The sequence below is a fragment of the Equus caballus genome, chromosome 12 (assembly GCF_041296265.1).
Source record: "Equus caballus isolate H_3958 breed thoroughbred chromosome 12, TB-T2T, whole genome shotgun sequence".
Lineage (NCBI taxonomy): Eukaryota > Metazoa > Chordata > Mammalia > Perissodactyla > Equidae > Equus > Equus caballus.
The window spans coordinates 35,198,034-35,223,346 of NC_091695.1; the positions used below are offsets into that span (position 1 = coordinate 35,198,034).

The 25,313-nt window shown below is 38.4% G+C and overlaps 2 protein-coding genes across 2 annotated transcripts; both read left to right on the forward strand.

Annotated features, from left to right (window-relative positions):
• Positions 1–14,136: 14,136 nt before the first annotated feature.
• Positions 14,137–15,534, forward strand: LOC138916533 (olfactory receptor 4D10-like). Its single transcript, XM_070229161.1, has one exon. It carries the CDS (start codon positions 14,599–14,601, stop codon positions 15,532–15,534), a length of 936 nt encoding a protein of 311 aa, XP_070085262.1. The 5' UTR covers positions 14,137–14,598.
• Positions 15,535–23,331: 7,797 nt separating this feature from the next.
• Positions 23,332–24,267, forward strand: LOC138916703 (olfactory receptor 4D11-like). Its single transcript, XM_070229928.1, has one exon. It carries the CDS (start codon positions 23,332–23,334, stop codon positions 24,265–24,267), a length of 936 nt encoding a protein of 311 aa, XP_070086029.1.
• The last annotated feature ends 1,046 nt before the right edge of the window (positions 24,268–25,313 follow it).

The window sequence follows — 25,313 nt, forward strand, 5'->3', positions numbered from 1 at the left end:
AACTTGTTTCATAGTAGTAAACTCCTTTAATTTTTGCATGTCTGGGAAGCTCTTTATCTCTCCTTCCATTCTGAATGATAATCTTGCTGAAGAGAGTATTCTTGGCTGTAGCATTTTTTCCTTTCAGCACTTTAAATATGTCATGCCACTCTCTTCTAGCCTTTAGGGTTTTGGCTGAGAAGAGCACCAATAGCCTTATGGGCTTTCCTTTGTATGTCATTTATGGCCCTTCTTTGCTGCTTTTAAGATTCTCTCTTTATCTTTAATTGCGGACATTTTAACTATAATGTGTCTTGGTGTGGGTCTCTGTGGGATTATCTTGTTTGGTGTTCTCTGTGTTTCCTGTACTTGGGTGTCTGTTTCCTTCCTTAGGTTAGGAAAGTTTTCATCTATTATTTCTTCAAATAGATTATCTGCCCTTTTGTCTCTATCTTCTCCTTCTGGGACACACATAATACGAATGTTAGTGTGCTTGATATGGTCCCAAAGTTCTCTTAGACTGTCCTCATTCTTTTAAATTCTTTTTTCTTTTATGTGTTCAGCTTGGGTGATTTCCTCTAGTCTTTCATCCAGCTTGCTGATCCTTTCTGTATCATCTACTCGGCTATTAAGTCCCTCTAGTGAATTTTTCATTTCCAGTATTGTATTCTTCATTTCTGACTGCTTCTTTTTTATATTTTCTAATTTTTTGTTGATGTTCTCAGTGTGTTCATCCAGTCTTCTCCCAATATCTATGAGAATCCCTATGAGTTTTTGCTTGAAATCTTTGTCAGGTAGATTGCTTATTTCTGTTTCATTTAATTCTTTTTGGGAGGGGGGTTGTCCTGTTCCTTTGCATGGAATGTATTCCTTTGCCTACTGATTATGCCTCTTTCTCTGCACTTATTTCTATGTTTTAGGTGAGTCAGCCATGTCAACTGATCTTGGAGAAGTGGCTTTATGTAAGAAAAGCCTTTAGAGGCCCAGTAGTGTGCTTCCCTCTCATCGGCAATCCAAATGACCCATGAGTGACCCCTGTGTGTGCTATTTATGTCCTTCTGCTGTCAGGGTTGCTCTTACTGCAGATACTCAAGGAGTCTAGTCTTTCACTCCCTGGCCAGCTGTTTGTAAATTGGGTTTGGGGAGCCCCAGCAGCATTGGCAACAAGATCTAATAGCACGCTCTTGTTGCAGTTTTCCTGTTACTTGAGTAGGTACCCAATGTAGTTGGTTGCTAGGCTCAGGGGATAACAGTTGCTGTAGGCCTCAGGCTTGCAAGGCTATTGTCAGCTCTCTTAGAATCACAGTTCTGTGGGGCAGGCCCTAGGCATGGGGAGCACTCAACTGTTTCAGGCTTCAGAAGGTGGGGCAAATCTTGTTTGTGGGTTTTTGTGAAGCACAAGTCTTCTGCCACTGATAAGCCCCCCCCCGCCCCCAGTCCACACACACCATAAACACAGTCCTGGCTCATGAATACTTCCTGATCTCCTGAAGGGTACTCTGTAACCCCACTGTAGATGCCCCCACCCCTCCACCAATGCTCCCCACAGTTCATCTGGTCCTCACACAGGCCCTGCTCCACAGAGGTGGACACACCAGCCTGTCTGTAGAGGATTAAGGTACCCAGTCTACGCAGGCTGACAAGTAGCATGAGGGCTTGTTGTTACGTGGTTCCAGTCCCTAGAGTGGGCTGCCTGCCTGGGATGAACTGAATTAAATCCATTCTTTATTGGGTGCGGGGGTGTGGCAGACCCTTGAACTAACAAGCCAGGGGAAGAACTCCAATGGCATCTGCCAGCATCTATGTCAGCTCTCCTGTACTTGGTCACAACAATGGCTGCCACTAATGTCTCAGTCTCTGGAGAGGTCTCATCACTCACTGAGATGCACCCAGAGCCTGCCAGGTGAGTCTCTTTTCACCAAAGGACTGTGGAGCTTTCTTTTTGGTGATTTTAGGTTGCTGTCTGAGATGGGTGAATCTATGTATGGGCCTTTTAAGAGCTGGATATTTCCAGCTTTCTTCTGATAGCTTTTCTGGGGTTATTCCCCATTGCAGTTAATAGCCAGTGGAGCCAGATAGTAGGAAACTTATCTCAGTTGTGCTGAGTCTGAAGGATTCTTATAGCGGTACAGTGCCCTTACTAAGGGCTCTACTTCTCCAAGGGAGGCTGCATACCTTAGGATGGCTCCCATCTGGCTGGCTGTGAAGCTCCACCACTCACAAAGGGGGCTTCATTTTCTCTCCATAAGGAATTTCTCCCTCTTCTGCCTCAGTCAGGACAGTTTCTTGTTGTGGGTGTTCTTTTAATCCACATTTCAGTTGTCTGTCTGGGATAATTTTTCCAAGAATAGTTGTGATCTGGCTGTGTTTGTGGGAGGAGGTGAGTTCAGAGTCTGCCTATGCTGCCATCTTGATGAGATCCTCCTTGGTTTTTAGTATTTAAAATTGTCTCTGTTTCTTGAACAGATACTTCATCATGGAAGTCAAAGGAAATGGAAGTATTTGAATCACAGTATCTGCAATCTTATACTCAAGATCTGGGCATCTGTGTGTGTCTTTATGAGAACACCAAATCAAATGTTAGATTCAATAACATTTGTTGAGACCCATGTACACCATAGAATAGAAACATCCCAGGAAAAATGAGTGTTTTGCAATATTCATGGAAAATGAATGTACAAATTCATTCAATCGGAGTTTCAATAAACCAGTGCTTTGAGTATGTCCAGACAGACACTTGAAATACCTGACAATCATATATGGGAGGATGGAATTTTTTTACTCTCTCTTTCTTCTGGAGCACAAATCCTAGTAAGATTGAGTAAGTAAACAGATTCATTGAAATGTAGCAGTAGGCTAATTATTATGATAATAATAATGATAATGTAAGACTGCATTCCTTCATTTTCATTTATTGGAAACAGCTGGATTTTTTAATTTATAATTTCTTATATTTTAGAAACATAATACAGTGCATGTATTATGTATTACGTAATTTCTCCCATGGGAAGCATCTGATACACAAACACTTTAATATTTCTGCAGGCAAATGTATGAATATTTCCACAAACACGCAATAAATAAAAACTGTGCATGGTGTCACATAAATTCAGATCAAATTTTGCAACAAAATTAATTCATGTCAGATCAGAGTTTACTGCCAAATGTATTCCTAAAAATTTTCCAGCATTCAGAGTTTTGAGATTTCAGAATGACTTGCAAAAAATGCAGAAGCTGAGTAAGAGGGAGTTGTAGTAGGAAGAGTAATCCCCCCACAAAGATATTCACATCCTAATCTTCAGAATCTGTGAGTATGCTATTTAGATAGTAAAGGAAATTAAGGTTGCAGGTGGAATTAAGGTTGCTAATGAGCTGACCTGGAAGAGGGAGATTACCCTGGATTATCTGGGAGAGGGCCAATAAAATCACAAGGGCCTTCAAAAGTGGAAGAGGTAGACAGAAGAGGAGGTCAGAGTAAGCAACGTGAGGAGTACTTGAGTTGACATGGTTGGCTTTAAAGACGGAAGTATCCACAAGTCAAGGAATGCAGCTAGACTCTAGAAGCTAGAAAAAGAGAAGAATGGGTTCTGCCTTAGAACCTCCAGAAAAGAATGCATCCTGCCAACACCTTGATTTTAGCTTTGTGAGGCCCATGTCAGATTTCTGACCTACAGAATTTTAGGACAATAAATTTGTGTTGTTTTAAACATCTAACTCTTTGTAATTTTGTAACAGGAGTAGTAGGAAACTAATATAAGAGAAATGCTTCAATTGGAGATGAAGGGGCTGTATGGACTGAAAAGGGAGAGAAAGAGAAAAATGAATAAAAAGGGTCAGAGGTGGGACAGGGCTCAATCAAGGGAAGGTGCCCACATATTTCTCCCAAAAGCCTAAGAATGAGCAACACACCATGCGCAAATCTCAAGTACAAGGGCAATGGGCTAGAGAAGCCAGTCCCAAGCTGTCACCACTTTAAAACTCTGTATAGGATGAAATCGACCTTCAAATCTGAAGTAAAGGTCTAATTTAACACTGTCATAAATTCCACATGTAATTGGCTAATAGTGAGATGACTTGATATCAATTGAAGTGCCCCTAGACTTTATGAAAAGAGACTCAGAGATGGAGTCTCAAGCATTTTGTATATTGACTATACTTACCATATTAGAATTTAAAATGTCATCCACTGTAAACTGTATTTGCCACTTTAATGACAGCTAAGTAGTAAAAATGAAGCATTTGCATATCACATGTACTCATTGATTGTAAGACAAATCTTAATTTCATGGATGTTAAAATATGAAAGAAAAGTTCATCTTAGAACTCAAGAAATTGAATATTTAAAAATACAGTCATGTGTCACATAATGGCATTTTGGTCAATTCAGACCACATTAATGACTGTAATCCTACAAGATTAATACCATATAACCTAGGTGTATAGAAGTCTGTATTATCTAGATTTGTGTGAGTACACTCTATGATGTTCACACAATGACGAAATCACCTAAAAATGAATTTCTCAGAATGCATCCTCACCATAAAGCAACACATGACTGTATGAGGTAATCAGTCCCTGTCACACACACATACACATGCAAACACACACAGTCACACACAAAGACTTTTCCAAAGAGAGACAGGTAAAAAGTAAACAAGCTTTATTTTGTCAGCCATGTATTTTAGGAACACAGAAGACTGTCGTCAACTCACTAGTACAAAGCAGATTTTTATAATCAAATTCTGATCGTCAATAACACATTACATTATTTATGTGCAGTTCATCATTTTCTTGGTATTAAAATAAAGTGTGAAACTTCTATTCTTGCTCACTTTAGGGGACCAAAGATGCTACAGCTACAGTTCCTCATTTTGGAAGACATGAAGATACTTATCTTATGGGAACCTGATAAGATATTCTCTTCTAGACACCCTGCTTTTGTCTCCCAAAGATCCAGGCACATTCAGGAGTTACACTTTTCTCATTGAACATATAAACAAATGCACTCTATGGACTTGCAGCCTTTCAAGAGAAAGAAGTAAAGACTCAGTGCGTTGAAATGCAATTTTTAAAATTTCCAGGATATACTAAAGTATATAATTTTCATGGGAATTATAGGTTACCAAAATGGACTAAAAGAAAGTAGAAAAATCTTAACAGAAAGTGCCCCTCCTCCTGCCCAGCACTCCAGCTCTGCCATCAGACAGACCACCGCACAGAGAGAAAAGTAGCCAGCAGCTGAGGGGATCACACAGGTGAAAGAAAGTGCCCCTCCCCCTGCCCAGTGATCTAGCTCAGCAACTGGCCAGAGTGCCACACAAACAGAAAAGGAGTCTGTTTTGAGCTAGGGAGCTGCAGATTGTGGCAAGCTCAGAATACACAGTGCCTGACCCCATTCAGTGGTGGCAGTTGGAAACTGTGAACAGATAATAGCATGAGGGGCCGGCCCAGTGGCACAGCAGTTAAGTGTGCATGTTCCACTTTGGCAGCCCTGGGTTCACCAGTTCGGATACCGGGTGTGAACATGGCATTGCTTGGCATGCCATGCTGTGGTAAGCGTCCCACATATAACATGGAGGAAGCTGGGCACGGATGTTAGCTCAGGGCCAGTCTTCCTCAGAATAAAGAGGAGGATTGGCAGCAGTTAGCTCAGGGTTAATCTTCCTAAAAAAAATAAAAGATAATATCACGAGATGGAGACAAAAATCCAGGCCATCAAGCTGTATGAAGATATTAAATCTCAAGAACAGAAGGAAAATGACAAGTACCCAGCAATCAGCCCCAACAGCATGGAAATTCACAACCTAAATGACAGAGAATTCAAAATAACTATCATTAAAAAAATACTCAACGAGTAACTAGAAAATGCAGAAAGGCAGTTCAATGAATTGAGGAACTTCTTCATAAAAGAGATTGAAACTATAAAAAGAACCAATCAGAACTGTGTGGAGATGAAAAACACAATGAATGAGATGAAGAAAAATCTGGATTCCCTAAACAATAGAGCTGATATGATGGAGGGTTGAATTACCAACTTAGAGAACAGAAATATAGAAATGTTTCAGATGGAGGAGGAGAGAGAACTGAGATTAAAAAGAAATGAAGAAATTATCTGAGAAATATCAGACTCAATTAGGAAATGCAACATAAGGATTATAGGTATTCCAGAGGGATAAGAGAAGCAGAATGGAGCAGAAAGCTTGTTCAAAGAAATAATAGCAGAGAACTTCCCAAACATGAGGAAGGAGTTGGAAATGCAAGTGAAATAAGCCAATATATTTACTAACTGTATCAATGTAAAAAGACCTTCTCCAAGGCATATATTAGTAAAGCTGGCAAAAGTCAATGACAAAGAGAAAATATTAAGGGAAGCAAGGCAAAAGAAAACAACTAACAAAGAAACCCCTAACAGGCTTTCAGAGGATTTCTCAGCAGAAACCTTACAGGCTAGGAGAAAGTGGAATGATATATTCAAAATTTTGAAAAACAAAAACTTTAAGCCAAGAATAGTCTATCAATCAAAAATATCCTTTAGATATGACAGAGAAATAAAAAGTTTCCCAGATAAACAAAAGCTAAGGGAGTTCATCACCACATGACATTCCTACAAGAAATCCTCAGTAAGGCCCTCATAGTGGAAAAATAAAAGGAAAGGGGCTACAAAGCCCTGAGCCAGGAGATAAATAGGTAGGCAATAATCAGGAAAATGCAGCTGTCTATTAGAACAGATTAGTAAACACTTAACTATAACATTAAAGATAAAGGGAAGGAAAACACCAAAATAAATATAATCTTGTCACTTTAACACAAACTCACAACGCAAGATGGAAAAAGATATGACAATGATAACCTAAAAGGGGAGGAGGAAAGAGATGGAATTGGTTTAGTCTAATGAAATAAAAGGCTATCAAAAATGCACTAGCTCATCTATAAGATATTTCTATAAACCTAATGGTAATCAGTAAACAAATAATTAAAACAGAGACATAAGGAGAAAATCATCATAGAAAACTACTTAACCCAATTGGTAATCCAAAATACATGGGACGAGAAAAAAGGGAAATGCAGAAAATAAGCAATGAGAGGGGAGCATTAAGCCCTCATATATCAATAATCACTCTAAATGTAAATGGATTGAATTCTCCAATCAAAAGACAGAGTGGTAGGATGGATTAAAAAACAAGACCCAACAATATGCTGCCTCCAGGAAACACATCTCAGCCCCAAAGACAAACACAGTCTCAGAGTGAAGCAATGGAAGAAGATATCCCATGCTAATGACAAATAAATGACAGCAGATGTTGCCATACTTGTATCAGACAAAGTAGATGTCAAGATAAAATAGGTAAAGAGACACAAAGAGGGGCAGTATATAATGATTAAAGGGACACTCCACCAAGAAGAATTAACATTTATAAATATTTATGCACCCAGCACAGGAGTACCAAAGTACATAAAGCAACTGTTAACAAACTTAAAAGGAGATATTACCAACAACACAATAACAGTATGGACCTGAACACTCCTTTTAAATCAATGGATAGATCATCCAGACAAAAATTCAACAAGGAAATAGTGGAATTAAATGAAAAGACCAGATGGACTTTAGAGATATATATAGAACACTCCATGCCAAAACAGCAGAATACACATTCTTCTCTAGTGCGCATGTAACATTCTCAAGGGTAGACCATATATTGGGAAATAAGGCAAGCCTCAATAAATTTAAGTAGATTGAAATAATATCTAGCATCTTTTCTGACCATAATGCTATGAAACTAGAAATCCACTAGGAGAAAAAAGCTGGGAAAGGGACAAAAATGTGGAAACTAAACAATATGCTACTGAACAACAAATGGATGATTAAAGAAATTAAAGGAGAAATCAAAAAATACTATAGACAAAGGAAAATGAAAATGCATCAGAGCAGCTTATACGGGATGCAGCAAAAGTGATCCTAAGATGGAAATTTATAGCAATACAGGCCCATGTTAACAAACAATAAAAATCTCCAATAAGCAACCTTAAACTTCTCCTAACAGAATTAGAAAAAGAAGAACAAATAAAGCCCATACTCAGTGGGTGGAGGGAAAAAAGAAAAAGTAGAGCAGAAACAAATGATATTGAAACAAAAAAGACAGTAGAAAGGATCGATGAATCAAAGAGCTGGTTCTTTGGGAGGATAAACAAAATTGACAAACCTTTAGGGAGACTCACTAAGAAAAAAAGAGAGAAGTCTCAAATAGATAAAATTAGAAATGAAAAAGGAAAAATTACAATGGCTACCACAGAAATACAAAAGATTATAAAAGAATACTTTGGAAACCTATACGCCTACAAATTGGACAGTTTAGAAGAAACGAATAAATTCTTAGACTCTTACAACTTCCCAAAACTGAATCAAGAAGAAATAGAGAATCTGAATAGACAAATCACAAGTAGAGAAGTTGAAATAGTAATCAAAAACCTCCCCCAAAATAAAAGCACAGGAACAGATGGCTTCTATGGAGAATTCTACCAAACATTCAGAGAAGATTTATTAACTAACCTCAAACTATTCCAAAAAATTGAGGAAGCCAGAACACTTCCTAACACATTCTATGAGGCCAACATCACCCAGATACCAAAAGAAGACAAGGATAACACAAACAAGGAAAATTGCATGCCAATATCACTGATGAGCATAGACGCAAAAATCTTCAACAAAATATTGGCAAACTGAAAACAGCAATACATTAAAAAAATCACACACCATGATCAAGTGGGATTCATACCAGAGACACAGGGATGGTTCAACATCTGTAAATCAATCAAGGTGATACACCACATTAACGAAATGAGGAATAAAAACCACACAATAATCTCAACAAACACAGAGAAAGCATTAGACAAGATATAACACCCATTCATGATAAAAACTCTCAATAAAATATATATAGGGGCAGGCCCCATAGCACAGCGGTTAAGTAAACATGTTCAGCTTCAGCAGCCCAGGGTTTGCCTGTTCAGATCCCAGGTGCAGACATGGCACTGCTTGGCAAGCCATGCTGTGGTAGGCGTCCCATGTATCAAGTAGAGGAAGATGGGCATGGATGTTAGCTCAGGGCCAGCCTTCCTCAGCAAAAAGAGGAGGATTGGCAGCAGTTAGCTCAGGGCTAATGTTTATAGAAGGAGAGTAACTCAACATATTAAAGGCCATATATGACAAACCCACAGCCAACATCATACTCAATGGAGAAAAAATGAAAGCCATCCCTCTGAAAACAGGAACAAGACAAGTGTGGTCACTCTCACCACTCTTCTTCAACATAGTATTGGAGGTTTGGGCCAGAGCAATTAGGCAAGAAAAAGAAATAAAAGGAATCCAAATAGGCAATGAAGAAGTGGAACTCTCACTATTTGCAGATTAGATGATTTTATATGTAGAAAACCCTAAAGAATCCATTGGAAAATTATGATAAATAATCAACAACTACATCAAAGTTGCAGGGTGCAAAGTCACCTTACAAAAATCAGTAGTATTTCTATATTCTGATAATGAACTAACAGAAGAGAACTCAAAGATACAATCCCATTTAGAATTGAATCAAAAGGATAACACGCTAAGGAAGAAATTTAACCAAGGAAGTGAAAGATCTGTTCACTGAATCATAAGCCATTGATGAAAGAAATTGAAGAAGATATATATAAATACAAAGATATTCTATGCTCATGGATTGTAAGAATTAATATTGTAAAATGTACATACTACCCAAAGAGATCTACAGATTCAATGCAATCCCTATCCAAATTCCAATCACATCTTTCACAGAATTAGAAAAAGCAATTGAGAGAAAGAAAAATAAATTCGGAGGCATCATACTTATGATTTCAACCTTTATACTACAAAGCTTTAATAATCAAAACAGTATAGTCTGGCATAAAAACAGACATACAGATAAATGGAACATAATCAAGAGCTCATAAATAAATAAATAAATAAATCCATGCATATACAGGCAATTAATTTACAACAAAGAAGCCAAGAATGTACAATGGGAAAGGGATACTCTCTTCAATAAATGATACTGGAAAAACTAGATAACTAGATGCATAATAATGAAATCAGACCCCTGTCTTACACAGCTCAGAAAAATTATTTGAAATGGATTAAATATTTAAATATTTAAATATTAAAGACCTGAAACAATAAAACTCCTAGGAGAAAAAGTCATGGAAAATCTCCTCAACATTGGCCTTGTCAATAATTTTTTGGATATGACACCAAAAGGACAAGCAACAAAAGAAAAACTTAATAAATGAAACTACATCAAACTGAAAGCTTCTGCACAGCAAAAGAGACAATCAAAACATGAGAAGACAACCTACAGAATGGGAGAAATTATTTGCAAATTATGTATCTGATAAGCTGTTAGTATCCAAAACACATAAAGAACTGATAAACTCAATACCAAAAACACACAATCCGATTTAAAAATGGGCATAGGAACTGAATAGATATTTTTTTAAACAAGGCATTCAAATGGCCAATAGGTACATGAAAATGTGCTCAACATCACTAAGCATGAGAGAAATGCAATTCAAAACCACAGTGAGATATCACTTCACACCTGTTAGAATGGCTATCATCAAAAAGACAAAAGATAAGTGTTGGTGAGGATGTGGAGGAAAGAAAATCCTTGTGCACTGCTGCTGGAAATATACATTGGTACAACCACTGTGGAAAACAGTAGAGAGGTTCCTCAAAAGATTTAAAATAAGACTACCATATGAACCAGCAATACCATCTCTGGATATATACCAAAAGGAAATGAAATTAAGGTCTTGAAGAAGTATCAGCACTTCTATGTTCATTGCAGCATTATTCACAACATTCAAGATATGAAAGCAATCTCAGTGTCCATCAACGGATGGATGGATAAAGAAGGTGTGGTCAGTCACAAAAAATAGAAAGTCCTGCCATTTGCAACAACACAGATGGACCTTGAGGGCATTATGCTAAGTGAACTAAGTCAAACAAAGACAAATATTCTATGATCTCATATTTATATGGAACCTAAAAATCTGATCTCATAGAAACAGAGTAGAATGAAGGTAGGTTACCAGGTGTTGGGGATGGGGAGAAGTAAGGAGATGTTGGTTAAACTGTACAAATTCCCAGCTATAAGATGAATAAGTTTTGGATCTAATGTAAAGATGGTGATTATAGTTAACAATATGGTAACAATACTTGAAAGTTTAAAAGAGAGTATGTCTTAAATGATCTCACTACCAAAAAGAACGAGTAATTATGTGAGGTGATGAAAGTGTTCGCTAACACTAAGATGATAAGCATTTTGCAATTATAAAGGTATCAAATCAACACATTATATGCCTTAAACACACTCAATGATATATGTCAATTAAATCTCAGTAAAGCTGGGTTGGGGGAGGAATTACCCATCTCAAACACATAACCTGCATCATGCACTTTTTAATCTGTGTAGGCTAGTTTACAGTACTAAAACAAAATGGAAAAGCAAGTAAATCCAAACCCATCAGCATTCTGCAAACAGTGGAAGTTCATTTTATATAAGATCACATCATTCAATAAATTCAGGTAATCTTAAGTAACTATTATGATTTTGTAGACAGCTTTACTAACATACTTATCTAGATGTATCCAAATTGAGAGTTTCCATTTGAGTAGAGTGTTGGAAAAAAGGAAAAACGTGCATTCCCCAAACGTCATCTAAGTCTTGTTTCTCTACATGCAGAGACTTAGAGCAACATCATGAGACTATAATCATTCTGCATATAATTAGAAACTAGACTGGTAGCAAAGGATTTGAGGTGCAGTTTTTTTTGAGATTTTTGACAATCAAAATGAAACTGATTTGTCTATACTGTCCTCTGAGCCTTACAAGCAATGAAAACTGGACCCTTTTTCTCTCTCAGGTGCAGTATTTGGCATGTTTTAACAAAGTTCTTATTGAGCTATGGATAAACAGATAGATTTCCTCTACTGCCTCTAAAGAATTTGGATATCAATCAAAATGTGTCCGTCTGTGTATGCGTGAATGTGTGTTTACACATGTGAATGTTTCAGTAACTTCTTAATAACTCCCTTTGAAACTTCATCACCAACAACAGAATCAGGCACTGAATTCCACTTCCTTGTCCAATATTATTCCCTTTGCAATTCTCACATTAAGCCTGAGGCTGAGGGATTTGCACGTAAGATAGGGACACAGAGGAAGTTCTTGAAGATGTGATTCTTTGAATCTGCCCTTTCTTTCCTGAAAGGAGAATAAAGACACTAAGATATTTAGTCTTCCAAGAGGCTCTGCCTTCAGAAACAATATTTTCAAGAATTAACGTCACTAGTGTCACTAGTGTTCTATTCTGGTCTGTACCTGATGACATACAATTTGTAGTTGGAGTTTCAGGATCAAAGGTATTAGGTAAAGATGTTAAGATTTAGCTAAGGTTAAAGTTATCGATAGTGACATTGAGATGTTGTTATTGATTATACAAACTATGTATGAATAGTTTGACTTTGATATTTTCCAGGTATACTAAATGCTTCAGAGCCAAGATGATCTTCTCAGTGACAGAAACAACAAAGGTGGGTGTTAACTATTGGAAGAGAGGTGATATGTTAAGAGGGATTCAGAAATGTGGTCCACTCAGTGTGAGAGAAGGCATCATTCGTTTGCTGTGATCATTTGAGTTGCTTCTTGATGAGATAGTCTCAGACTAAGCTCCACATAAATTGGGTTTCCAGAACCCCTTTCTGAAAAATTCTTATCTTCAGACAGACTTTACCAAATTTTCTTTTCTTTGTTTTGTTTCTCTGAGAAAGATTATCACTGAGCTAACATCTGCTGCCAATCCTCCTCTCTTATGCTGAGGAAGATTGGCCCTGAGCTACTATCTGTGCCCGTCTTTCTCTATTTTTCCTATGTGGGACGCCTGCCACAGCATAGCTTGATGAGCAGGGCGTAGGTCCGTGTCCAGGATCCGAACCAGTGAACCTGGGGCCACCAAAGCAGTGCATGCAAACTTAACCACACGGCTATCAGGCGCACCCCAAAATATTCTTGTTATACAAAATGAGACCCTATATACATAAGGTTGAAGAGGCAAACAAAACAATGTTTTTTCCATCCTATTTCTATCTTTTCCTTAACTTCAAACATAGATTCACACTATATTCCATCTGAAAAACAGGAATAACATTAATACTTTCTAAAGGATAGTGGTGAAAATTCAATGTCAACATTTCATAACTCTTCACACACAGTAAACACTCAAAAAGTAGCAGCTTTTATTACTGCTAGAAATCATTATATCTCTTAGCATAGTTCCTATCCCAACCAAATCAATCTCTACTTTTCTCTTGACATTTTACATTTTATCATGCATTATGTTCATCAATTTATACAAATCATTCACTTTCGCTAAGCTGCAAACACTTTGACAATGTGGTCCCATTTGTTCATATACATTTGAACATTGCAATAAATGTTGACTTGCTAAGTATAAGGTGGAATAAGTAATAATTATAAAATTTCCTAAGAATGGCCAATAACAGCTTATAAAAAATAGGTATTATTCTAAACATATCTACATCTCTCCCTCCTGTGTGAACCCTCCACTCTCTTAGCTTTGATCCACACAGAGATAGAGGCAGAAGAGAGTGTGGTTGATAGAGTATGGATGACCTTTCAAAAGTGGGTCACTATCTTTATTCTCTCCCCCACACTCAAGCAAGGATCACAACAGTTACGTGAGATGAATAAGTTCTAGAGAATTGCTGTGCAGCACTGTGGCTATACTGTATTGGAACCCAAAAATTTGTTAAGAGGGCAGCTCTCATGTTCAAGTGTTATCACAATAAAAGAAACTAAAGATATTCTTTGATATTTGTATTTATATATTGTTTCAATGCGTTTCTTAAAAATAAATTTTGAATATTTTAAAATAATTAATAAAAAATCTGATTCGTATAAGGTAATGACAAAGAAAAGCTACATATATGGAATAACAGGTGACAATTTTAAGAAATTCAACATAAAACAGCCAACAGTAAGGAAACTGACTCATGCCACAGCAACATTGCAGTAAGAAACAGAATGATACTCTTTTTTTCTTTTTAGCAAGACAAGACCCTGTGGAAGTCAACAGAAAGTTTGCTAATATGAATATTAAACTTTCATACTATGAGTCTACAGTGGCTGGAACCTCATTGTACTTCTCTTTCTGTTTATGATTCAGACATTTTGGACATTCGATATATTTGGATGGAAGAAAACAATAACAAAATTTGAAAACTAAAATAAATTAATTAAATAAAATGTTATGTAAACATCACTGCTGAACATAAAGTTTGTTCTTTTCAAAAATAGTTTTATAAGAACAGAATTATTGAATGACTTTACATGGGATAATTTGATTTGATCACCAAACTGACTGCAATCTTAAAAATTTAGACAAAACAACAAATCACAAACAGTGCAACCACGCGAGGAACATTCTGAATTGTATTCTTAGTGCTTGAGAAGAAAACAAAATAAAGAGCCAAGTCTTTTCAAATGAAGAAGCTTGAAACAAGAGAGAGAGAAAGAAGTTGACTCAATGGAGCTAAAAAACTGCACGAGGGTCAAAGAATTTATTTTCCTTGGCCTAACCCAGAATCAAGAACTGAACTGGGTCTTATTCCTTTTCCTGCTTTGGGTGTATGTGACAACTCTGCTGGGAAACCTCCTCATCACGGTCACGGTGACCTGTGAATCTCGCCTTCACACCCCCATGTATTTTTTGCTCCGTAATTTGTCTGTTGCCGACATCTGCTTTTCCTCCATCACAGCTCCCAAGGTTCTGGTGGACCTTCTGTCAGAGAGAAAGACCATCTCCTTCAATGGCTGCTCCACCCAGATGTTTTTCTTCCACCTTGTTGGAGGGGTGGATGTATGTTCTTTGTCGGTGATGGCATTTGATCGCTATGTGGCCATCTCCAAGCCCCTGCACTACGTGACCATCATGAGCAGAGGGCGATGCACTGCCCTCATTGTAGCCTGCTGGCTGGGGGGCTTTGTCCACTCCATCATGCAGATTTCCCTGTTGCTGCCCCTCCCCTTCTGTGGACCCAATGTTCTTGACACATTCTACTGTGATGTCCCCCAGGTCCTCAAACTCGCCCATACTGACATTTTTGTGCTTGAGCTACTGATGATTTCCAATAGTGGGCTGCTCACCACACTGTGGTTTATCTTCCTGCTTGTGTCCTACACAGTCATCCTAATGATGCTGAGGTCTCAGGCAGGGGAGGGCAGGAGGAAAGCCATCTCCATCTGCACCTCACACATCACTGTGGTAACCTTGCACTGTGTGCCCTGTATCTATGTCTATGCCCGGCCCTTCAATGCCCTCCCCACAGATAAGGCCATCTCCGTCACCTTCACTGTCATCTCCCCTCTGCTGAATCCCTTGATCTACACTCTGAGGAACCAGGAGATGAAGTCAGCCATCAGGAAACTGAGAAGAAGATGTGTACCTTCTGAGAGGATATAGACTGGTCGCTCACTCCTTCTCACCACCTTTGAAAATGTCCATCAAATAAACCGCATTGACTAAAGGATTTCTAAATAATTTTGAATTTGAATTTCTACTGAGATGCACACGACTTTCAAAGATTCTGTTTGGCATGCAATAATAATGTAAAAAGATACGTTTCATGTTGCAAAAGGAAGCAGAGAAATCAAACTGTTAGCTGAAGAGTTATTGCATAATGCTTATGCAATAAAGCCTTGGAAGAAATAAAGAAAAGAGAATATGTATGCACTCAGAAATTTTATCACATTGGAATTGTTGTGGGGGTTTCGTTCAGCTCTATTGCATATAATTGAGAAATACAAATGTTGTTTATTTCAGATGTACAACTTGATGTTTTGATATACATATAGATTGTGAAATGATCATTGGGGGAAAATGGATTAAGGTGGGACCTCTCTTGGTTATTACTTACAACAACATGGAAATCTCCGATTGTATAAATAAAATTAACAATAAGAAAAAGCAAATATATATATACTCAGACATTCCCACTATATTCTTGTTACCAGGAAGGGAGCTGAGAAACATAATGCAGCTTGGGCATTGGATTGCTAAGGTCTTTCATGAAGTAATCACATTTTAATGAAGTAAGCACACTCAAATTAAGTTCCTCCTCTGACTTTCTGATATGAGTAAATTAAATAACTACTACCTGAAGATTTTTCCGTCTGAAGCCCACACTCCAGTGGTTGAGTGCAGGCGCTTTGAAGCCAGCACAGCTTGAGTTAGAATGTGGACCCCAGTAACTATGGGTTCTATGACCTCATGTAGGTCCTTACCCTGACCTTCCTCTGAACCCCACACCTACTGACCACACTTCCATGACATTGCCTCAGCGACCGGGGCTCAGCTCAAGCACCACACTCAGGACCTTGTTTCCAATTCCCTGTCCTCCTTCTTCCTATTCCCCCAGTAGGGCTATGATTTATTTATTGTATCCCCAGCACCTGGCACAGCAAGTAGAACATAGAAAACTGTCCAAAAAATGGTTGAGTTAAAGAACTCAGTGAATGAATATCACCTCTCACTCCTTTCTGTTTCTCAAATCATTGGAGAATAGGAGTAAGAAAACAATGGATTTGTTATTATTTTCTGTTAACATGACTCCCTAAAAATGACAGAAACCTATGAAGCTGCTTCAGACTACGCATATACATTCAAAAAGGTTGGCATGAACGGAAAAACATTATTCAATACATGAACTTGGTTTTTATTTGTTTTCTTGTTCTGCAATTTACAGCATTTGGGAGTTTTTCTTTTTTGCCCTTCATTTCTGCAGGTAGATCCTAGATCTTAAAATTTTTGAAATTAGACAAATGTTCATGTCACAGTACAAATGTCAGTTCAAAAATCAGACATGCAAAGGTCCTCAGGTGGGGCTGTGCCCAGGCCTTCATAAGAAGATGAGAGGAAGCAAGGAGGAGCCAGGTAATGATTGAAGTCAGAGAGATAATGAGGCCATGGGACCAGGTCCTTAGGACCTTTTAGACATTGTGAGGATTATGACTTTCACTCTAAATAACATGAGAGCATCTGAAGGGCTTTGAAGAGCAGAATAGTGATGCATGTTTTAACAGAATTGCAGGGGCTCCTGTTACAAATAGAATGAAGAGAGGTGAGGACAAAAACAGGGAGACCAATTAAGAGGCTACAACAATAGTCCCATGAAAGAAATAATGAAGACATAACTTAGGGTAGTAACAGTGGAGGTGGTGAGAATGGTGAAAAACTCTGAAAGTCGAGCAAGTAGGAGTTGCTGATGGATCCAGCGTGGATTTCCTGGTGACATGTGTGTCCTGTGAGAACTCCATCACCCACTTTCTTCATCTGCCCATTGAGAGCTCCTTCACTCTCGTCTACATAATCCTTTCAGGTCCAATGGCTCCTTCCAATACTTGTGTGTCACACTTCAGGAATTACCCTACGTGGGTGAAACTGCTAAGGAAGTTGTGCAGAATCCCTAAGAATAGGCATTTATGTCCCAATAGAAAATCTACTAAGAGGTAAGGTAGAATTCTGGTAAGCCGACCTAACAGGATTCTTGCTGAAGGCAGGCCACGGTGATCAAATATCACTTGGGGGATGGAGAATGGTGAGGAACCTGATAAGATACTGAGGGTGATCAACATGGAGGTTGGGGGATTTTGGCTAAACTGAATTAGCAGAATTCTTGCTAAAATTGGACAATGCAGAGACAAGCATGGAGGTCTCAAAGTGGAGGCCTAGTTGAAAAGTTCAGGGGAGTCTGAGTAGAGTTTGGTCAAGGGGAGAATCTTTGTCACTGCTAAAAACTTTTAGATCCTACACAAAAAGTGTGTTCCTAAGGACATGTGCCTGAGTCACATCTTGATTACTCCCACTGAAACCACCTCTCCATCAGTAGAATTTTTCCACAGCCACATCCAATTATATGCCCTCTGATAATTCTCACACTAGTTCTGGGATTGACAAATTGGTACATACGATGGAACACTGTGAATCAGTGTGGAAGAGCCAAGGAAATATTATTCCCTGAGTCTGCCCTTTTCCACGTAAAGATAGACAGGAAGCCACTGAAATCACTGGCCTTCAGAGGCGTATTTAACAAAATTTCCTGAAGCTGAATGACTCCCAAGGTTCGTGTGAACATTATTCAAGATGTTTGAGAAGGAGGTTGGAAATTTTAGGTAAGACACATAACTCTACATGAGTGTGAATGACTATGGTGTCTGGGTGTCGATGAATAAGTGTGAGAAGAGAAGAGTGAGAAAAACTGAAATCTAGATGGAATTGTAAGATTCATAAATACACTTTGACTAAAAATAATGAAATATATACACAAGATGCTGCATTCCAGGGTGAACTGTCAGTGGCAGACAGCACAGCTAAGAAATATGAACAAAGAAGATATTGTGAAAGGAGAGTCATAGAAATGAGTTTAGTTTGGAAGTAGGCAGAGGAAGCTCTTTTTTTCCAGGATCCTTTGAATTGCACAAACAAGAGATTTTTCTCAGAAAAAAACAATGAGATTTTCTCATCCTATAGATGGATCTCTTGAAACTGAAATCTACAGAGGTTTTTCTTATGCTAAATTCAAAACTAGAAAGAAAATAAAATATTTCAAAAAAGTTGAAAGAATAATACAGTGAACACCTACATACCCTCCCTTAGATTTATCAAAAAATAAAAATTTTGTAACAACGATTTTCTTTTGCTTGTCTTTCCGTGCCTACATATTTGGATCCTTTCTTTCCAGCCAAACTTCCCACTCATCAGCAACTGTTATATATTCAACTGGTCCCCTAAAGCCAGATCTCCCATTCTCTCCACTCCCATGTGCCCCAAACAGAAATGTCACCTCCTCCATGCAGCTTCCTCTGAGCCTCTTGGAGAGAAATCACCCTTTTCTCACACACACCTCATCTGTCTTTAGACGGTCCCCATCAATGTCATATTATTAAATTTCAGTTCTTTCTCCACTGGTTTTGGATTATATTCATTTCTCTCAAATAACCTAGAACTCTGCCAACTTTCTATCAATATTTGTTAAATAAATGGAGTAAAAATAGCAGAAACATGGAGCAGAAGGCAGAGGATGTTGTCTGAATTACCAAAAGTATCTTGTGAACGTAGGACCTATTCCTCTCTGACAAACAGTACTGACTCGGGGTCTGAGGTACTGTACCTTCTACCCTTCTGTGTAGACCATAGTCTACTATTTACAATTCCATAGTCCCTGTGGAAGGATATCATAAGTAGGTAAGACCTCCTCAATATCTTTAGTAACTATATTGAGTTGGTGTTTTCTGGTGATTATTTCCCCACTTTAACTAGTCAGAATTGATAGCTCAGCTACTATTTGGTTCAACACACTCCATTTCCTGATGAGCCTCCCATGTTAAGGTTACCCAACATAGTACTAATCATAAGAGATAACCAGTCATGTATGTTGAGACTCTATGTATGTTAATTCACCTAATCCTGATAACTTCCCTGTGAGGTGGGTATTACTATAATCCCCATTCCACAGATGAAGTGGAGACTCCATGAGGTCTCTCACTTACCCAAGTCACACAGGGACAAAGCCAGGACTTGAGCCCAGATGGCTCTCACTGCAGAGACCAGCACTTGACTTCTCTGGTCTGCTAAGATGTTGTCAGATAAGAAACCAAACCAAGCAAGTGCTCTCCTTACTACCAAACGCTGTCACCACCCTCTGGGCCACTCTCATTGACAGTAAAAGAAAAGTACCTCCTATTTTCCCCAAAAAAAGTATGTTCTGATGAAGCTGTTTTAGAATACAGATTCTGGAAAACATACAACTCTTCTAAAAGATTGTCAGTACATTTAAGAAGCTGTGTGCCTGAGACAGTTACTAACCCAGCGTTTTACTTTAAGGTAACACACGTATGAGCATACTTATTATTGCTTAGGCAATGCTCTAAGTATTGATGTTTTTGCATATATTAATTCATTTAATCCTCACAAAAATCGCATGAGGGAGATGCTATTGTTTCCAGATACTGATGCAGAGCCTGAGGCCAAAGGGGTAAACTAACTTCTCCTGTAGCGTAAGCAGTAAGTACCCAGCTGGGATTGCAACAGGCTGTGCTATGCCAGAGGCCCCCAGGTATCTGCCTGCATGCTCTGATAACTCTTGGTAGCTTTTTTAGCTTTCCATATTAAGTAGACTTTCGACAAAATTGTATACAGAAGAAAGACAACTTGAATGGAAAGTGAGCTAGGTGAAAAGAAATATCTTCATTTGAACTGGAAAACACCCCAAAAAAGTGAGAGAAGTGACTTTCACCTTTCTTTTCTTTCTGATCATGGTAAGAAAAAGGAGATAAACTGCAAAGAAAGAAATTAAGTCCATTTCAAGGATTCGCAAAATAAAAAAAGGAAGGAATTCAAGAGCAAAATGATTATATTGTAAGCACATGCCTAACATTTTAAGAAAGTGACAAATTGTTTTCAAAAGTGGTTGCATCATAACATGGATGGACCTTGAGAGAATTATGTTAAGTGAAATAAGCCAGCGAGAGAAAGATAATCTGTGTATGACTCCACTCATATGAGGAATTTAAAACTATGGACCAAGAACAGTTTAGTGGATACCAGGGGAAAGGTGGGGTGGGGGGTGGGCACAAAGGGTGAAGTGGTGCACCTACAACATGACTGACAAACATTAATGTACAATTGAAATTTCACAAGATTGTAACCTATCAATGACTCAATAAAAAATAATAATAATAATAAAAAGTGGTTGCATCATTGCGCATTCCCACCAGAGTTACAGTTCCTCTACATTTTTGTCAACTCTGATATGTCAATCTTCTTTTTTTATTGCAGTAACACTGGATCACAACATTATATAGCTTTCAGACGTACATCGTAACATATTTCGAAGACTGTGTAGATTACATCATGTTCACCACCCAAAAACTAATCATAATCCATCACCACACATGTGAGCCTAAATCATCCCTTTTACCCTCCCCTCTCCCCTCTTCCTCTGTGGTAACCACCAATCCAATCTCTGTTGCTATGTGTTTGTTTGTCGTTGTTTTTATCTTCTACTTATGAGTGAGATCATACAGTATCTGACTTTCTCCCTCTGACTTATTCCACTCAGCATAATAACCTCAAGCTTCATCCATGTTGTCACAAATGGCTGGATTGCATCATTTCTTATGGCTGAGTAGTATTCCATTATGAATATATACCACATCTTCTTTATCCATTCTTCCCTTGATGGGCACCTAGGTTGCTTGCAAGTCTTGGCTATTGTGAATAATGCTGCAATGAACACAGGGGTGCATGTATCTTTATGCATTTGTGTTTTCAAGATCTTTGGATAAATACCCAGCAGTGGGATAGCTGGATCATACGGTAGATCTATTCTTAATTTTCTGAGGATGCTCCATGTTGCTTTCCATAGTGGCTGCACCAGTTTGCACTCCCACCAGCAGTGTACGAGGGTTCCCTTCTCTCCACATCCTCTCCAACACTTGTTTCCTGTCTTGTTAATTATAGCCATTCTGATGGGAGAGAGGTGATATCTCATTGTAATTTTAATTTGCATTTCCCTGATAGCTAATGATGTTGAACATCCTTTCACGCACCTGTTGGCCATCTGTATGTCTTCTTTGGAGAAATCTCTGTTCAGATCTTTTGCCCATTTTTAAATTGGGTTGTTGATTTTATGTTGTTGAGATGTATGAGTTCTTTGTATATTTTGGATATTAACCCCTTCTCTCTTATTTTAGCCATTTTAATAAATGTGCACTGTTATCTCACTATAGCTTTCATTTACATTTCCCCACTGATAAATGACATTGAGCATCTTTTCATATGCTTAATTGCTAAACCTATATCTTCTCGTTGAAGTATCTGTTCAAACCATTTGTCCCTTTTTTTTTAATTGGGTGGTTGGTTTTCTTATTGAATTTTAAGAGTTACAGCCATTCCATTCCTAGGTACTTACCTAAGAGAAATGGAAACATATATCTACATGAAGACCTCTACAAGAATATTCATAGCAGCTTTATGTGTAATAGCCAAAAACTAGAAACAACCCAAATGTTCATCAACAAGTGAATTGATAAACAAAATGTGGCACATCCGTACAATAAAAGGGAACAAAATATTGGTACACACAAAACGTGGATGTATTTTGTAAGTGAAACAAGCCAGACAAAAAGAGAACGTACACCTTTTAGGATTCCATTTATAGAAAATTTTAGAGAATGCAAACTAATGGATAGTGACAGAATGCAGATCAGTGCTTGCCTGAAGAAAGGGGGCAGAGGGGACATATTAGAGTCACAAGGACACTTTTGGAGTGATACATATATTAATTAACTTATATCTTATTATATCTTACTATATATTAAGACATATTAATTAACTATCTTAAACATATTGATGATTGCATGGGTATATGCGTACGTCAGAACTTATCAAAGTGTACACATCAAACACATGAGTCTATCGTATGTCAATGAAAGCGCAATAAAAAAAAATAGCTTTTAGGAAAGAAATTTGACCAGTGAACAGAAGAGAAGCTCTGAGTTACCACTTTTCTTTCATAGCTGAGGAGTTATTCAACATCCAGGGGTTTTGGTACCTAAAGTATATTAAAGAAAGAAACAAATAAATCCCCTTAAGGAAAAATAGAACGATAAAGAAGAATTTTACAGCTTTAAAATTATCTGATTTTTCATAGCATTAAATCTGTGACCTAAAAAAGGGAGGAGTGCTTCTGTGAAATTCAGTCCAAAGACAATCATTTTGCAGATAGGAGTTCTTAAAGCATTTAAATGGAGCACCCAGTCTGGAAAAAACCCCACATTTGTGTAAAACCTCAAAGGACCCCAGTTGTACCAAATAGGCATTGTCTTATTTACACACCAAACTGCATCCATTTTTGTATCCCTTGTGCCAAAATATTCCCTTTCTGATTATTTACTATTCACCTTTTTATCTTGGATACTTACAACTTCTATTCTGAGAACATTACTTTTATGCATTTTCTAAAATACATATAATTTACAGAAGAAAACAATAATTAACTGCATGCTTACGGAATAAGATGGCATGTAGGATGTGTTAACAATAACCTTGGAAAGAGTCTTCATGTGGTGATAATGCCTCACTAGTCTTCCGACCTAATACCCAACTGTAAACCTGAATCTATTAAGGGGGAGTAAACCCTTTCTGAAATAACACTTTTAACTTTTTCCAAGCTACACAAAGAAGAAGAAACATGATTCAATGGAGTTGGGAAATGGCACCAGGGTAAAAGAATTTATATTTCTAGGACTTACTCAGTCCCAAGATCTCAGTTTGGTCTTATTTCTTTTTCTGTGTTTTGTGTACATGACAACTCTGCTGGGAAACCTCCTCATCATGGTCACTGTGACCTGTGAGCCTTGCCTTCACACCCCCATGTACTTCCTGCTCCGCAATCTAGCCATCCTTGACATCTGCTTCTCCTCCATCACCGCTCCAAAGGTCCTGGCAGACCTTCTGTCAAAGATAAAGACCATATCCTATACTAGCTGCATGACACAAACGTTCTTCTTCCATCTCCTCGGTGGAGCAGATATTTTCTCTCTCTCTGTGATGGCATTTGATCGCTACATAGCCATCTCCAAGCCCCTGCATTATGTCACCATCATGAGTAGGGGGCGATGCACTGCCCTCATTTTGGCTTCCTGGGTGGGGGGCTTTGTCCACTCCATCATGCAAATTTCCCTATTGCTGCCCCTCCCTTTCTGTGGACCCAATGTTCTTGACAGCTTCTACTGTGATGTCCCCCATGTCCTCAAACTCGCCTGTACAGACACCTCTGCACTTGAGCTCCTGATGATTTCCAACAATGGCTTAGTGAGTACCCTGTGGTTTATCTTCCTGCTTGTGTCCTACACAGTCATCCTAATGATGCTGAGGTCTCAGGCAGGGGAGGGCAGGAGGAAAGCCATCTCCACCTGCACCTCACACATCACGGTGGTGACTCTGCACTTTGTGCCCTGCATCTATGTCTATGCCCGGCCCTTCACTGCCCTCCCCACAGGTAAAGCCATCTCTGTCACCTTCACTGTCATCTCCCCTCTGCTGAACCCCTTGATCTACACTCTGAGGAACCAAGAAATGAAGTCAGCCATGAAGAGACTGAAGAGAAGACTCATGCCTTCTGTGGTGGAATAGAATAAGAGTTTCCAATCTCTTCATCACCAAGGACTCCTTTCATCATTTTTCCCACAGAGTCCTATTTATATACTCAAATATATTATCAATAAACCAACTACACGTACTAGGTAACAATTTATTTTTCTAGTAAATTAATAGGTTGCTGGTAACCCTAGCTTCTGGTAAGCATAAAGTAACTAGTGCTACAGGATTGAGCTGATTGATGTATTTCCATTCAAAGAACAAAGTAACAATGTGTCAGGACAACTATATCGCAGGTGAAGAGATTGATTAAATCCAACTCCTTTTCCAGAGGTAAGTACACAGAAGCCTAGAGTTAGAGTGATTTGCTCAAGAACTCATATCCACTTAATCACAGAGATAAGTCTTCAGATACCCAATTGATTGCTCTTAAACCATTTGGATGTAATGTATTACATTACTGGACCTGTCTATGCCAAACTGTAATCCTGTTCTAGAAAGATTTCATGATCACTGCAAATGCAGCACCCGTATATGGGGACAAATGGCCCATCACAGATTAAGACTTTTTTTGCTTAGTTGAACACCACATGGGCTTGTGACCTCTTGAGAACCTCAAAGGCACACAATTGTTGTCCTCCTGGATTCCTATAAGGAACGAAGAAGCTTTGAAAGACTTCCCATAATGGCCTACAGGGATTTATCTTATGCAGAACTGCACGTGCCAGATTCACATTCTTGTGATAAGTTTAGACAAAGGCAGAACCTCAGAAATCCTACACAACAAGCAAGCCATTCTCATTATTCAAGAACTGATCTTCTAGTCCAGCCTTACCAGGGCCAATCTCAGACTGGGTTCTCCATTGAGAATTTACACTCTTTTCACTTCCCACTTCCTGAGAGAGAGAGAGGAAGGGTTAAAGAAGATAAAACTCTAAACAATCCAGTCTTCAATTTGTTGGTGTTTGTGAAGAAGTAAAAGGTAGTGTTTTTGTCTGGGAAAGCATGGTAAAAGTAAACCATTATAGCTGAATGCTCTAACCTCAGAGTCATACGGCCTTGGGTCCAAATCCTATCTCTGC

Bases quoted from the DNA above. Each gene is read 5' to 3' on its own strand.
- LOC138916533 (XM_070229161.1), top strand. From the start codon at position 14,599: ATGGAGCTAAAAAACTGCACGAGGGTCAAAGAATTTATTTTCCTTGGC.
- LOC138916703 (XM_070229928.1), top strand. From the start codon at position 23,332: ATGGAGTTGGGAAATGGCACCAGGGTAAAAGAATTTATATTTCTAGGA.